This window comes from Leopardus geoffroyi, chromosome B3 (genome assembly GCF_018350155.1).
Source record: "Leopardus geoffroyi isolate Oge1 chromosome B3, O.geoffroyi_Oge1_pat1.0, whole genome shotgun sequence".
In the NCBI taxonomy this organism is placed as follows: Eukaryota; Metazoa; Chordata; class Mammalia; order Carnivora; family Felidae; genus Leopardus; species Leopardus geoffroyi.
The window spans coordinates 30,034,428-30,049,863 of record NC_059337.1 but is presented as its reverse complement, the minus strand read 5'-3'; the positions used below and the strand labels follow the sequence as shown (position 1 = coordinate 30,049,863).

The following is a 15,436-nucleotide window of genomic DNA, read 5'->3' as shown; positions in this document are numbered from 1 at the left end:
AATGACATTTCCAGGAAGATTTAAGCCTTAGTCTGATTTTTTTCAAAAGCCCAAAGCCTTTCTCTCATCCCATCTGCCACATTGAAGCAGAGGTGGGTGGTATCCAGCAGAGGGCTAGCTGGAGCCCTGCTTCTGGGAGGCCTGCCCTGCATGGGGGCTGCCTCATGCCTTTCCACCCTGCCTGGCCCCAGCATGAGTAACACTTGGGTAGAAAACAACTGTTTCATTGCTTGATGGACTTCTGTGGTGCCCACACCCAAGACAGGTGAGAGGCTGCACCCCAAAGGTACTACCCCTCCCAAGAGAACAGAGCCCATCCCCTCCACCACCAGGTGCCAAGTGTACTTATTCACCCCTACTTTCTTGCTCACGTGATAAAAGATGAGGCACAAAGCTGGAAATCTGCATAGCCATGGGGGGCAGCCCCCTTTTCTCAGTGCCCTCCTTACCCTCTGCCTAGGGAGGAGCTTGGTCAGATGCCTCATTTTTGCCACCGTAGCACCTGACATTTGCCCGGGCATATGGGCCTTCATGGATGCTGCCTGTCACCAGGGATGTTGATGCCGACTGGGGTACCCAGTGGTGACAGGCAGGGCATTGTGCAGGAGGTCAGATTAGATTCTCCCAGAGTATCTTCTAGTTCTAAATCCTGGAGGATTCCAGTGCTGACCCTCACTCCCTTCTCCATCACACACATGCGTCCTCTCCGGCCCATTGTGGGCTACCAGAGGCAGGCAGGAGCAGAAAGGAGCCCTCTTTTTTCTCTGGGAACAGCCTTCCTGTTGCCTTGGCTTCTCTTGGGTCACCTATTCCCAGAAGTCTCGTGACTGCTCTGAACCTCAGGACATTTCCTGTACTGTCATTAAATTTCTGGGCTGTTTGATCCCCTTGACTGGGTCGTGAGCTCCTTGAGTAAAGCAATACTGAGGTTTACTCCTCTTGCTCATATGGGGTGGGCCATATAAGTTTATGAATAAGTGAAGTAACGGTCCTAGAGAAAGCTGTCTTCAGGGGATAGTGACCCTCCTCGGCAGTATCTCTCAAGGTGTGCCCAGTGCAGAAGAACGCTGTGTCCCCCGCCACCCCCTTTGGTCGCGCCTGTTGTGCTGGCAGTGTTGGGGCTCCCACAGTTGAGTGGGGGAGTGCCAGGAATGAGGAGCCACCGGTTCCCATGGGCTCTCTCCCCAACACCCACTCCCAACATCTTTGGCAATGATGGCACCTACTGTGGCCAGAGCAGGGCTTTGGCAGGCCTTGGCCAGCAGTGGAAGTTGTGTTTCTGGGGGCCTGAGAGCCCGGCAACCTCAGGGCCCAGGGCCAGCCTGCATGGGCTCTGGAGCCCCTACGTGGGTGGGACATGCCATGTTTGATGGAGCGGCACAGGCAGCCGTGCCTTCCCTGAGCCTCAGCTGGGTCTGGGAGATAGGGTTGCTTGCACCCACAAGGCTCCAAGCCTGTCGACTCTGCACTCTGGTCCCTTCACCTCCAGTGGACCCATCACCTATTTCCTCCCCAGACTGAGCTTGGCTCATCCCCAGAATGTTCCAGGCATTCCCACCTCCACCCTGTGTTCACACGTTTACCCCACCCTGATGCTCTTTTCTCTGTGCCCTGTCTGCTACTGCCCTTCTGAGACTCCTTTCCAGTCCCTCTGCCCCCAGAAAGTATGGTCCCCCCATCCCAGGTCTCTTGAGCACATGCTCATCGCCATCCCCCATCCCGACCCCTACAGCCTTCTCCCATTGGCCTGTGTGTGAATGTGTCTCCCTGGCAGCATGGGAGTTCCCAGACTGGGGCCAGGGCTCTTCTCCCTCCCCAGCAGACCTTGGGACAGGACTGGCCCGGGCCTTAGTGATAACACTGGAAGTAAGTGAGCTCTGCTCCCCCGGACTTCTCCATTCACTCCTTTCCCTCATCTTGGACGATGTACTTGGACACAGGGGCAGGAGAAAGAGTGAAAGGGACCCCCACAGACTGAGAAAAAATGCACTCCTTTATTCCCTGTGGGAGAGACTGTTCAGGGAGCCTCCAGCATATGTCCTGGGGTGTAGGCTTGGTCTTAGGGCCCCAGCAAGGCTGGGGCAGCAGTGAGGACTCTGCTGGCCCCAGGGCAGGGCAGGTCCAGGTGGGGGCTGCTGTCCCTTCCTCAGAGCTTCTCCAGGTAGGAACCAGGGACGAAGCCACGCTGCCCATTCCGTTCCACTGTCCACCAACCATCCTCCCCTTCCAGGATGACTTCCAGGATGTCTCCCGCAGAGATATTCAACTCTTCGGAATTCTGGGCAAGAGAATGAAAGTGCATTGGGCTGGAGGGGCCCTTTCAGGGGGGCTCTGGTGGGCACCCCCACCCCAGCAGTAAATGGGAACTTGTCTCCCCGGTGGGCCAGGTCTTCAGAGCCGCACCTGGCCTCCTGGAGCCACAAGACGAGGCTGCTCTGGCTGGGGCAGCCTCCGGAGACATGTAGGGTGTGGGGTGTCTTGTGGGACTCGGCCTCCTGTCCTCCTTGGTTTGTTATTTTTAGGCCTTCCTCACCCTGAGGCTTCTTCCCCCACTTTCCCCCCTGCTGCCCACTCTCCCAGCTCTGCTTACACAGTCAGGTGTGTTCGCCACACTCCGAGCCTTCTCAGGCGCACCACACAGAGCCTCCCCACTGCTGCTGAGCCAGCCCCTGTCATGCAAGCACACTCCCATTCTCCTGGCCTGTCCCCCCTCTGACCGAGAACCAGGTTTTGGGAGTCTGCACAACCCAGGGCACAGCCTGCCTGCCCCGAGGGGATTCTTGGCTTCCCTCTGTGTGGACTGAGGGGGGCTCTACAACATCCACCAAAGCAGGGAGCAGATTGGACTCTCAAGGATCTCAGAGCACCCGTCCTATGGCCTCTCGACCCATCCTTTCCCCATGGACCTCAGAAGACCAACCCGAGGTCTCGTTCTTGGCGCCTGTGGCCCCAGTCTGAGGGCACAGAGTCTGACCCTTGGTCCATCTCCTGCAGGTTGCCCCAGGTGCTGTCAGCGTGCCTGCACATGCACACCCAGGCACACAGTGTCCGTGAATGCCTGGACACCGCGTGTGTGTGAGAACAGTTTCGGGCACAGGCCCTCGTACCCGTTCCACATTTGCTTGGCAGATACACAGCCACTGCCAAGTGCTGGGTGCTATTCTAGGGGCACATGCCCCAGCTCACTCCACACTCTGGCCTGCCTGTGCCTGCCTGAGGAGAGGGGGTGAGGGCCTCACCTGGGCCGTGTAGTCGTAGAGCACCCTGTAGCCCTGTGCTGGCACGCTTGGGGGGCCTGGCGCCTCCTGCACCGTGATGGCAGAGTAGACAACCTCACTCCGTTCAGGGGTTGGGGTCAGGGTCTCTGTGGAGGCGGAGAGCAAGGTGAGGCTTGGAGCTTACCCCTTTCAAAGGCAGTGATCCCGGAGGCCCCCCTGGCATGGAGCTTCTCCTGACTTGGCTCAGCCTCCCCCCAAAAGCAGAGAACCCGTCTGTGCCACAAAGGAGTCCTCTCCTTTCCCCTGGGTTCAGTTGCTTGGGGGCCCCCACATCACTCCCAGTAACCTGCAGAGGCTGCCAATGATGTGGTCTTGGGACTTCCGTGTAGTAGCCCGGAGAACCTGGGGGCAAGAAGCAAAGCAGGTAGGGAGGGAGAGGGATTCAGCAAAGCCCCAGGGCTGGGGCCATCTGGCCTCTAGGCACAGAGTGACATGAGTGCCCGTCAGGCCTGAGGGTGGTCCTTCCCCTGCCTCACCCTCCTAAGCCTCCTCAGCCTGCTTTTTGCAGGCTCTCCTCACTGCATTCCCAAGGCCCTGAGCCCCCAGACTTCTGCTCCATCCTCCTTCTAACCCCCACAGGTGAAGGGGCTGCCCTCCAGAGTTCAGCCCGCTTGGGCCTTGCTGGGACCTTCACCTGCCTGGGCCTAGTCAGACCTTCTCCCTGTGCTCCACCATGACCTGGCCAGCCCAGCCACTCCCTGACCATGGGAAGTAGGGACTCCAATGTACATAGCAGCACTAGGAAGCAGTGCCAGGCTAATTCACCCCTTCCCTTGTGCCTGGCTCATGCCTAGACTGAGCGGCAGCCATGAGGGTTTGCTGCATAAAAAGACCAGAGCCAGCAAGAGGCAGACCCTGGGGGCATTGGGGAGACAGACGTGGGTACCCACAAAGCAGGCAGTGCTGAGGGCTGTGTAAGTAGAGGCTGATGCTATTCCTAGCCTCTGGAAAGGCTTCCAGGTGGGGTTGAGTCCTGAAAGGCAGCTTTAAGTTTATTCATTTATTTTGAGAGAGAGAGAAAGAGCAAGTGGGGGAGGGGAGGGGAGAGAATCCCAGGCATGACCTGAGCTGACGTCAGATGCTTAACTGAGCCACCTAGGTGCCCCCTGAAAGAAAGCTTTAACAGACAGAGATGGTGCAAGGCATAGCCTGTGAGTGGCTGTGAGGTGCAAGGGGGCTGCCCAGGATACATGCCCAGGATAGAAACACATGGACATGGGTGTGTGGACCCGGACTGATGATACGGGCTGTGCAGGTTCAGCACCAATGACAGAGTCCTGCCCCTACCCAGAGTCAGGGTGAAAGTTGGCAGGGTTGTGGCTGGGAGGAGCAGAGCTCATGGAGGCTGCTGCCCATTTCCCCAGCTTTGTCTATACCTGTGACACTTTACTCACTTCCCGGCCACTGGCCCACCCCTCCTCAGCTGTACGTGGCTTCTAGCTCTCCCCTGCTTTGGCTCCTGCCCATCCCCTCCAGTAGCCAGGCCTCCTCCACCTGGTGGGACCGCTCTCTCATCAAGGCACCCGTGTCAGTCCTTTCTTGACACTGTCCCAGGTGAGCTTTTCCATCAGGTGTTTAATTGTCTATCTGTGCTGAGACCCAGGTCCTTCCTAGGGTTGCAGGGAGGCCTGAGTCCCCCAAGACTACACTAAGACTGTGAGGGTGTGACTGCCCTCCCTTGGGGCCTTTGCTTTCTCACGGTTCCTGGAGGGGCATGCTGTGCCCCTGCTCTGAGCACAGGTGGTCACTCCCTGTCTCCAGAGGTGTCCTACAGGGGAGGCTTCAGGAGTTCCCGAAGCCTCAGAGATAAGCTGTCCTCAGGGAGCTGAGAGGTCCATCAACCCCATCCTCATCCTTACCTACCTCCTGAAGGCAGGGCCTTCTCTGCACGAGGCTGGATGGAGAGAGGGCATCACAGGGGCCTCGGGGTGGGAGTGGGACACAGGCACCACATGAAACCCACAGATGCAGACTCCTCCCACACACACACAGGGCACGTGGCCCCCTCAGGAACTTGGGTGCTCTCAACGAGCTGTCACCATTGTCACCTAAGGCCTGAACCAAGAGGGTCTTTGGATTCTGAGTCTGACCCCAATGACTTCTGGGCTCTGGACCTGGAGAAGGTGACTTGTGCAGGTGACACAGTGATGCATGGCACTAGGATCCTCTGCGGCCAGGCCAGGAAAGGGGCCCTGAAAGGCCTGGGGAATTCTCCCAGAGCACTGTCTATAAGGTCTGCTCTTGTGTCCCGATCCTGCACGAGCAGGAGTGTCACTACCACAGCATGACAGTCAAGGGTACCAACCCAGGCTAGCAGCAGGGCCCAAGGGACAAGGAAGCCAGCCTGGGGCCTCCCTGGAGCTATGAGCGCAGTCACCGGCAAGTAAATGGGGTGTGATTATTTGCTTAATGTCTGGGTCCCTTTGGACTGAAGGTGTCATGAGTCCAAAATGAGGCTGTCCTGTCCCCAAAGAATGCCCAACACCTAAACCCAGCACTAGGCCCGCAGTAGGTGCTCAGTAAATACACGTGGGAGAAACACTTGGAGGAGGAGGGGCCGGACCCACTTCCTGGCACTTCCTCAGCCCCATCTGGCACCTCACCTCTTTATCACACCGCAAGATGGTTGTACGCCAGGGCTGCCGGATGAGGGCGCGACCTCCCGATCGTAATAGTTCTGGTAGGGCACTGGAGCTGTGGGCAGCAAGCCTGTGAGGCCCAGGGTGACCGAGGGCAGGGCAGGCGGGACCTGCACCACCTGATACCCGACTTGTCCCCATCCAGAGACCCAGACAGGGGCCCCACTTACCCACTCTGGCCCTAGCCTGCCTTGGTGCTTGGGGAGGGGGCCTCTCTCACTTTGATGAGACACACCCCACTGTGGGCACCACTGAGATCAAATATTCTGGGCTCATGATTTAGTGGAACCAAACCGGCTGTAAGAAGGCTCCCGCCTCTATTTCCCCTTCTGAGAGTTGTGTTCTTAAGCACTGTGCCATCTCTGCTTCAGAGGAGGCAGCAGGCCAGGGTCCTGACCAGGGGGTTGCCCCATCCCTGACCCCTCCTTGGGGTCTGGCCCAGGGTCCTTCACCCAGAAGGGAGCTGTGAGCCTTGTCCTGGCAGTTGAGGCTCAGAGAACTGGGGCCAGGCCTCTTAGGGACAGATGGGCCTGGCCCCAGAGGCTGTCTACCTGCAGGCCGGGCCTCACCCGGGGGCTCAGTGCCTGTGCTCTTGGCCTGGATGAAGCCATCGATGTCGGCTTCCACGCTGCAGCCTTCTAGCGTCACCCGCACCTCCTCGTAGAGCTGGCAGTGGGCAAGAGCAGAGGCTGAGGGATCAGGCCTCACCTTGGGGCCTACCCTCTTCAAAGCCCTGCTCCTCAGTGGGTGTGAACTCTGGCCAGGGGCCTCCACCCCACCAGCCTCCTCACGGGCCCTGTGCGCACAGCTCAGTGCCTGTATTTGGGGGCCTTGGCGTGGAACTGAGAGGTCAGAACCCTGGCTGACAGCTTCTTCTACTTCCTGAACACCTATTGTGCACAAGGTCCTATGCAAGGGACTTATCTCACTCCTGTCCTCTGAAGAAGACACCACTTTCCCCATTTTATAGATGAGGAAACTCAGAAAGGGGAAGAGATTTGCCCAAGGTTGCAGAGCAAGAATTCAGTGTAGCCAGGCTTTGCATTAATGAGAGGATCCAAAGCCCCCATTCCTTCCTCTGCCACAAGGAGACCACCAGTCCGTGGTCCAGGCAGAAGGGTTCAGGCAAGTAACAACAGTGGGCATCAGGGAGTCTGGGCTACCTCAAGAGAGCTCATGGCTCTCAGGCTCCACTAACAGAGGTCAGAGCCCCTCGTGTGGAAGTGGGGGCCCCTCTCTGCTGGGGGAACCCACCCCAACACTCCTGGCATGTAGAGTTCAGTAAGGGGAACCAGGACACCCCAGGGAGTTGGGGGGCAGAGGAGGGACTGGACCTTGGCTCTTACAAGCACCAGGCCTGGAGTAGAGCAGCCCAGTGTCCTCCAGCCTCTCTGCAAACCTCTGAGGGGCAGCGTCAAAGGGCAGAAGCTCCCTTCTGACCCCAACAGGAAGCAGGTACTCTGTGGCCTTGAGAGCAGAGCCAAGGACCTGGGAGCAGGGGTGAGCAAAGAGGCAGATGCCAGGGTAACCACAACAGCAGTCTTCTAGGCAAGGAGACCAGGGCCTTGTACTGAGTCCCCTGTCCTTTGGGGCTCCAGGGGCAGAGGCTAAGCCCTGAGCTGTTTGTTGATGGACTCAGACGGACCTGGGCATGTTGTTGCCTGGAGTCTGCCCTATCTGCACACCTCCACCCCCAGCTCACTCTCTGCCCCACCCTGTCCTTAGTCCCCCACCTCATCGTCCTTGACACACTGCAAGGAGAGCTGGTTACAGTGCACCCACAGCGCATTGCGAAGGATGGTCAATCGATCAAACTCTTGCAGCTGGAAAGCCTGCGAGGTGGAGATGGGATGGAGGTGAGAAGTGAGGAGGGGCTCGCAGAGTCAGGCCAGACTGGGCCCCACTCAGCTACCCTGGCACTGACTAGCCACACGCCCCCCCCTCCCCTGCTGAAAGCCAAATCCAAAGGAAATGCCCTTCTTGGAGGATCCCCACACCCACCTTTGTGCCAGCCCCTGAGGCTTCTGGTTCCTGCCCTCACCCTTCCTCCAGTCTCCATCACATGCTAGAAAAAAAGCCCTTGGGCATTGTTGTGAGAGGAGAACTGGACCTGGAGTCCTAAGGCCTATCTCCCAGGTCTTGTCCACCAGCAGGACCCAGGGAAGCTGTGGGCTTTTTCTGAGCCTCAGGGCCGGCTTCAGCAAAAAGGGGTGAAGGATGCCTTACTCCCCATCAGGGCATAAAGCCAGATGGGGAGCTCCCTGGGACAGGGGCCCAGCACAGGGCCTGGAGAGAGAGCAGATGGGTGAATGAATAAAGGAATGAGGCCTTCCTCCCACTACTGCCTCACTTCCCCCATGAAGCAGCTGGAGGGATGGATAGCCTTCTCATTTTGCAGCAGGAGAAGCAGGCCTCATGCCCACAGTCACTCACCTCACAAGTGGTCCGGTGCTCCTGCTCCCACTCACCCCGCACCTTCTCCAACTGCTCGATGTTCTGCCTGTACACTCGCTCTGGAAGCACAGGTGGTCCTCAGGGAGGTCAAGGCCTAGACACCCACCCCCAACCTCTACCCCTTTGCTCCCTCAGTGCCCCTGCACAGAGTGCCCTCCTGCCCCAAGTCCTCGGAGTCCCTCCTCCTGCCTCAGAGAGACCTGCCCTGACTTCTGGTGCCTCATCCAAAAGCCTGTCAGGACCACTTACTCTGGTACTGCTCTTTTTGGAGGTGACTCTCAGCTCCCTGCTGTGCTCTGAGCTGCCCAGGGCTGCAGTAGAGCCCACACCTCAAGATCAGAGTCCAAACCTTTGCCACCCCCAGGTCCTACCCTCTCACAATTTCTAGATGGGAAACTGAGGCTTGGAAAGGGCAGCATTGAAGGCAGGGTGGGGGGGTGGTGGAGCAGGGGAGCTGTTGAGTTGGAACCCAGCAGGCTGGGTTCCATGACCTCCGTTCCCAGAAATCTGAGGGACACGTATCTGCCAGCCAAGGCAGCAGCTGGGTTCTGGGAGAAGCAGAGAAAAAGGGAGAACATTTTCAGGGGGCAATAGGGGTGAGCTCTCTGCCCTAGGAGGTGTACCAACAGAGATGAAGTGTGTTGGGAAGGTTCTGGCATCAGATGAAGGATAGAGGAGACAGAAACCCAGAGAAGGCTGTGTGTGTGTGTGTGTGTGTGTGTGTGTGTGTGCGTGTGTGTATGAGAGATGATGAACAGGTCTGTCTCCCATGATGGTGGTTGTGAAAGTCCTGGACTCTGGAGCCAGATAGACTGGGTTGAAATGCATTCACCACCACTTCTTGGCTGTGTGGCCTTGGGTAAGTACTTAACCTCTCTGTGTCTCAGTTTACTCATTTGCTTAAAAAAAGGATTCAACAGTGTGGCCAAGCCACTCAGTCAGCTGTGCTGGGGGCTAACCTCACCCACCAGCACACCTGCAGCAGCTGCAGCCAAACCTCCCAGCTGGCCATGCTGGTGGCCAGTCCTGCCCATCAGCAAGCCTGCAGCAGGCACAGCCAAGTCACAATAGGAGGACATATGCAGCCCACACAGGAGATACCTCTAGAGTCCTGGTTCTAGTGACCAGGAAGGATTGTCCTATTGGGACCCACAAGACATACATAGCTGACCTACCTAACACATAGAAACAAGCACAGTCAGACAAAATGGAGAGATAGAGGAATATGTTTCAAATGAAAGAACAAGACAAAACCTCAGAAAAAGAACTAAATGAAACAAAGATAAGCAGTCTACATGTTAAAGAGTTCAAAGTAATAGTCATAAAAATGCTCACCACACTTGAGAGAAGAGTGGATAAACTCAGAACTGAAAGAGATAGAAGATATTAAAAAAAGAACCAAACAGAGCTGAAGAATGTAATAACTAAATGAAAAATACACTAGAGGCAATCCACAGCATATTAGGGGATGCAAAAGTACAGATAAGGTAGTAGAAAATATCCAAGTGGAACATCAAAAAAAATAAGTTTTTATTTTTATTTATTTTTAATTTTTTTATGTTTATTCATTTTTGAGAGACAGAGACAGAGCATGAGTGGGGGAGGGGCAGAGAGAGAAGGAGACATAGAATGTGAAGCAGGCTCCAGGCTCTGAGCTGTCAGCACAGAGCGCGACACGGGGCTTGAACTCATGAACCGTGAGATCATGACCTGAGCCTAAGTCGGACACTTAACCAACTGAGCACCCAGACACCCCAAGAAAATAACTTTTTAAATGAGGATAGGTTATGGGGCATCTGGGTGGCTCGGTCAGTTGAGCGTCTGACTCTTGATTTTGGCTCAGGTCATGATCTCACGGTTCATGAGATCGAGCCCAACATCAGGCTCTGTGCTGACAGCAAGGAGCCTGCTTGGGATTCTCTCTCTCTCTCTCTCTCTCTCTCTGTCCTTCCCTTGTTTGTGCTCTCTCTCTCTCTCTCTCTCTCTCAAAATAAATAAATACACATTAGCAAAAAAATTTTTAAATGAGGATAGGTTAGGGGACATCTGGAACATCAGGTGTCCTATATTTGCATTTTAGGGGTCCCAGAAGGAAAAGAGGGAAGGAAACAGAAAACTTATTTGAAGAAATAATAGCTGAAAACAACCCTACCATGGGGAAGGAAACAGACATCCAGGTCCAGGAAGCACAGAGAGCCTCAAACAAGACAAACCCAAGGAAGCCCACACCAAAACACATAATCATTACGATGTCAAAAATTAAAGCTAGAGAATCTTAAAAGCAGCAGGAGAAAAACAACTAGTTATATATACATGAAAAACCACAAAGTTATCAGCTGACTTTTTAGCAGAAATTTTGCAGGCTAGAAGGGAGTGATAAAATGCTGACGGAAAAACAAAAAAAAAAAACCCTAAAACCAAGAATACTCTACCTGACAAGCAGTATAATCAATTATATCTACAAAAATTGGTCAAGAAATATACAAAATAAAAAAGATGTAAAATATGACATCATACATATGAAATGTAGAGGAGGGAGTAAAAATGTAGTGCTTTTAGAACGTGTTGGAACTTAAGTGACCATCAATGTAAAATAAATTACTCCATTCATAGAATGTTATACATGAACCTCATAATAATCATAAACCCAAACCTATAATATTAACAAAAAGAGAAAAGAACCCAGTCATCAAACCACAAGGGAAGAGAGCAAAACTACAAAAACATCCAGGAAACAGTTAACAAAATGCCAATAAGTGCATGCCTGTCAATAATTACTTTAAATATAAATGGACTAAATGCTCCAGTCAAAAGACATAGGGTGACTGAATGGATAAAAAAACAAGACCCAGCTATATGCTGCCTAGAAGAGATTCATTTCAGACTTAAAGACACACACAGGTTGAAAGTGAAAGGATAGAAAAAGATTCCATGCAAATGGAAGCAAAAACAAAATAAACAAAAACACAACTGGGGTAGAAATACTCCTATGAGGCAAAATAGACTTTTTAAAAAGATGGTAACAAGAGACAAAGAAGGGCATTATACAATGATAAAGGGATCAGTCCAACAAGAGGATGTAACAATTGTAAATAGCCACACACCCAATACAGAGACTCCTAAATATAAAAAGCAAATAATAACAAACACAAAGGGAGAAGTACAATAATATTAGGACACTAACACTCCACTTACATCATGGGTAAATCATCCAGACAGAAAATCAGTAAGGAAATGATGGCTTTGAATGATACTTTAGGCCAGATGAACTTAGATATGTGCAGAAGATTCCATCCCAAACCAGCAGAATACACATTCTTTTCAAGTGCACATGGAACATTCTCCAGGATAGATAGATCACATGTTAGGCCACAAAACAAGTCTTAGTAAATTTAAGAATATTGAAATACTATCAAGCATCTTTTCTGATCACAACAGTATGAAACTTGAAATCAATTACAAGGAAAAAATACAAACACATAGAGGCTAAACAACCAATGGGTCAATGAAGAATTCAAAAAGGAAATTAAAAAAATACCTGGAGATGAATAAAAATGGAAACAACATTTCAGAATCTTTGAGAGATGGCAGAAGCAATTCTAAGAGGGCAATTTATACCAATACAGGCCTACCTCAAGAAATAAGAAAAACCTCAAATAAACAGTTTAATCTTACATCTAAAGGAACTAGAAAAAGAACAAACAAAGCCAAAAGTTAGTTGAAGGAAGGAAATAATAAAGATGAGAGTGAAAATAAATGAAATAGAGACTTAAAAAAATCAGAAAAGTCAATAAAACTAAGAGCTGTTACTTTGAAAAGATAAACAAAATTCATAAACCTTTATCCAGACTCATCAACAAAGAAAGAAAGAGAAATCAAAAAATAAAATCAGAAATGAATGCGGAGAAGTTACAACTGACACCAGAGAAACACAAAGGATTATAAGAGACTACTAGAAAAAAACAGATGCAGAAAAGCCATTTGAAAAAATTCAACATCCAGTCATGATAAAAACTCTCAACAAGTGGATTTAGAGGGAACATACTTCACCATAATAACCCACAGCTAACACCACAGTCAATGGTAAAAAGTTGAAAGCTTTTCCTCTAAGATCAGGAACACAACAAGGATGCCCATTTTTATTCAGCATAATATTGGAAGTCCTAGCCACAGCAATGAGAAAGGAAAAAAAAATACCCAAAATGATATGGAAGCAGTAAAACTGTCACTGTTTGCAGATGACATGATACTATACATAGAAAACCCTAAAGCTTTCACCAAAAAACTATTAGAACTAGTAAATGAACTTAGTAAAGTTGCAGAATACAAAATTAATACACAGAAATCTGTTGTGCCTCCATATACCAATAATGAAGTAGTGGAAAGAGAAATTAAGAAAATAATCCCATTTATAATTGCACCAAAAAGAATAAAGTACCTAAAAATAAATTTAATCAAGGAAATGAGAGACCTGTACTCTGAAAACTAAGGCATTAATGAAAGAAATTAAAGACAACACAAATAAATAAATGGAAAGATATTCCATGTTCACGGATTATAAGAATTAATATTATTAAAATGTCACACTACCCAAAGAAATCTACAGATTCAATACAAACCCTATCAAAACACCAACATTTTTCACAGAACCAGAACAAATCCTAAAATTTGTATGGAACCACAAAAGACCCTAAACAGCCAAAGCAATCTTGAGAGAAAAGAACAAAGCTGGAGGTATCACAATCCAGACTTCAAACTATACCACAAAGCTATAGTAATCAAAACAGTATGGGACTGGCACATAAACAGACCCATAGGTCAATGGAACAGAATAGAGAGCCCAGAAATTAACTCATGCGTATATGGTCAACTAATCTATGACAAAGGAGGTAAGAATATACAATGGGGAAAAGACAGTCTCTTCAATAAATGGCACTGGGAAAACTAGACAGCTACATGCAAAAGAATGAAACTGGACTACTTCCTTATACCATACAAAAAAATAAACTCAAAATGGGTTAAAGGCCTAAATGTAAGACCTGAAACTATAAAAGTCCTGAGAGAAAACATAGGCAATAAACTCCTGGATGTCAGCCTTAAGAGTACTTTTCTGGATCTGCTTCTTCAGGCAAGGGAAACAAAAGCGAAAATAAACAATTGAAACTATATCAAACTAAAAGCTTTTGCACAGCTAAAGGAAACGATCAACAAAATGAAAAGACAACCAAATGAATGGGAGAAGATAAGGGGGTAATACCCAAAATACATAAAGGACTCATACAACTCAACATAAAAAAAAAAAATCTGATTTAAAAATAGGCAGAGGCCTGAATAGACATTTTTCCAAAAATGACATACAGATGACCAAAAGATACTTGAAAACATGCACAAATCATTAATCATCAGGGAAATGCAGATCGAAACCACAATGATATATCACCCCATACCACTCAGAATGGCTAGTATAAAAAAAAAAAAAAAAAAAAAAAAAAAACAAACAAGAAATAACAAGTGTTGGCAAGGATGCGGATAAAGGGAACCTACTTGCACTGTTGGTGGGAAGGCAAACTGGTGCAGCCACTCTGGAAAATAGTATGGAGCTGCCTCAAAAATTAAAAATGGAAATACCAATTCAGTAATTCTACCTCTGGGTATTTACCTGAAGAAACTGAAAACACGAATTTAAAAAGATATATACATCTCTGTGTTTACTGCAACATTATTTACAAGAGTCAAGATGTGGAAGCAACCTAAGTGTCCATTGATAGATGAATGGATAAAGAAGATGTACAATGGAATATTACTCAGCCATAAAAAGGAATGAAATCTTGCCACTCATGACAACATGGATGAACTTAGAGGGTTATGATGCCAAGTGAAATAAGTCAGATGGAGAAAAACAGATGCCACATGATTTCACTTTATGTGTGGAACTTAAAAAACAAAACAAACAGCAACAACAAAAAACAGATATAGAGTCATAAAATAGAGAACTGGTGGTTGCCAGAGGGCAGGGGTTTGGGGGATGCAAAATAGGCGAAGGGGATTAAGAGGTGTAAACTTCCATTCATAAAAGAAATAAGTCAAAGGGATGAAAAGTACAGCAGAGGGAAGAGAGTCAATAATAGTGTAATGACACTGGTGACAGACAGTAACACTTATCATGGTGAGCACTGCACAATGTTTATAATTGTCAATTCACTATGTTGTACACCTGAAATTGATATGATATTGTAGGTCAACTATACTTCAATTGAATATCTAAAAATTTTAAAGAGATATAATTAGAGGTGCCTGGGTGGCTCAGTCAGCTAAGTGTCTGACTTCGGCTCAGGTCATGATCTCATGGTTTGTGAGTTCGAGACCCACGTTGGGCTCTGCGCTGACAGCTCAGAGCCTAGAGCCTGCTTCAGATTCTGTGTCTCCCTCTCTCTCTGCCCCTCCCCTGCTCACACTCTGTCTCTCTGTGTCAAAAATAACATAAATAAATAACATAAATAAATAAATAAATAAATAAATAAATAAATAAATGGGGGACGATTATAGCAGCCATCTCATAGGACTGCTGTGTTGTGCAGACTGGTTGAAACATGCAAAGTACCAAGAACAGTCTTGGCAAACGGGAGAACACCAATGTTTTTATTTTACTTGCATGATCGTGTGAGACTGGTAAGCATATGACTCTGTACAGTCCTGCATAAGTGTGTGTCCCCGGGGTGAGGAAAGTGTGGGGTGGGGCAAGGGACAGGCCTATCTGGGCTGCCATCCCAGGGCAGAGGAAGTGGGCCAGGCCGCGTACCTGCCTCCGTGGCTGAGTCCTTGCACTGCTTGGCTTTGTTCTGGCTCTGAGGAGACAGAGGAAAAGCAGTGCTGAGCTGGCCCCAGCGCTCGGGCTCCCAGCCTTCCTGGGGGGCTCTGAGGTGCTTCTATCCCACCCTTCCTGAGCCACCCAGGGGGACACTTAGGAGCCAACTGTGGGCAAGTTCTACCATTTACTCCAGCCTCACCCCACAAAGGACCACAATCAAAAAGTGTCCAATTAAAAAAGTAAAAATAAATGCATAA

The 15,436-nt window shown here is 49.8% G+C and overlaps 1 protein-coding gene across 3 annotated transcripts in view; it reads right to left on the bottom strand.

The window, feature by feature from the left end:
• Positions 1 to 1,975: 1,975 nt before the first annotated feature.
• The window catches only part of PSTPIP1 (proline-serine-threonine phosphatase interacting protein 1), a 47,242-nt gene continuing 33,781 nt past the window's right edge, over positions 1,976 to 15,436 (bottom strand). For all 3 annotated transcript variants that reach the window (XM_045448993.1, XM_045448994.1, XM_045448995.1), the window contains 8 exons: positions 15,171 to 15,216; positions 8,351 to 8,430; positions 7,651 to 7,749; positions 6,487 to 6,583; positions 5,882 to 5,972; positions 3,565 to 3,620; positions 3,240 to 3,364; positions 1,976 to 2,278 (listed from right to left, as the gene is read on the bottom strand). In XM_045448993.1, the coding sequence (XP_045304949.1) occupies positions 2,147 to 2,278; positions 3,240 to 3,364; positions 3,565 to 3,620; positions 5,882 to 5,972; positions 6,487 to 6,583; positions 7,651 to 7,749; positions 8,351 to 8,430; positions 15,171 to 15,216 (726 nt within the window). In that variant the 3' untranslated portion in view covers positions 1,976 to 2,146. The remainder of the gene's footprint in view (positions 2,279 to 3,239; positions 3,365 to 3,564; positions 3,621 to 5,881; positions 5,973 to 6,486; positions 6,584 to 7,650; positions 7,750 to 8,350; positions 8,431 to 15,170; positions 15,217 to 15,436) is intronic.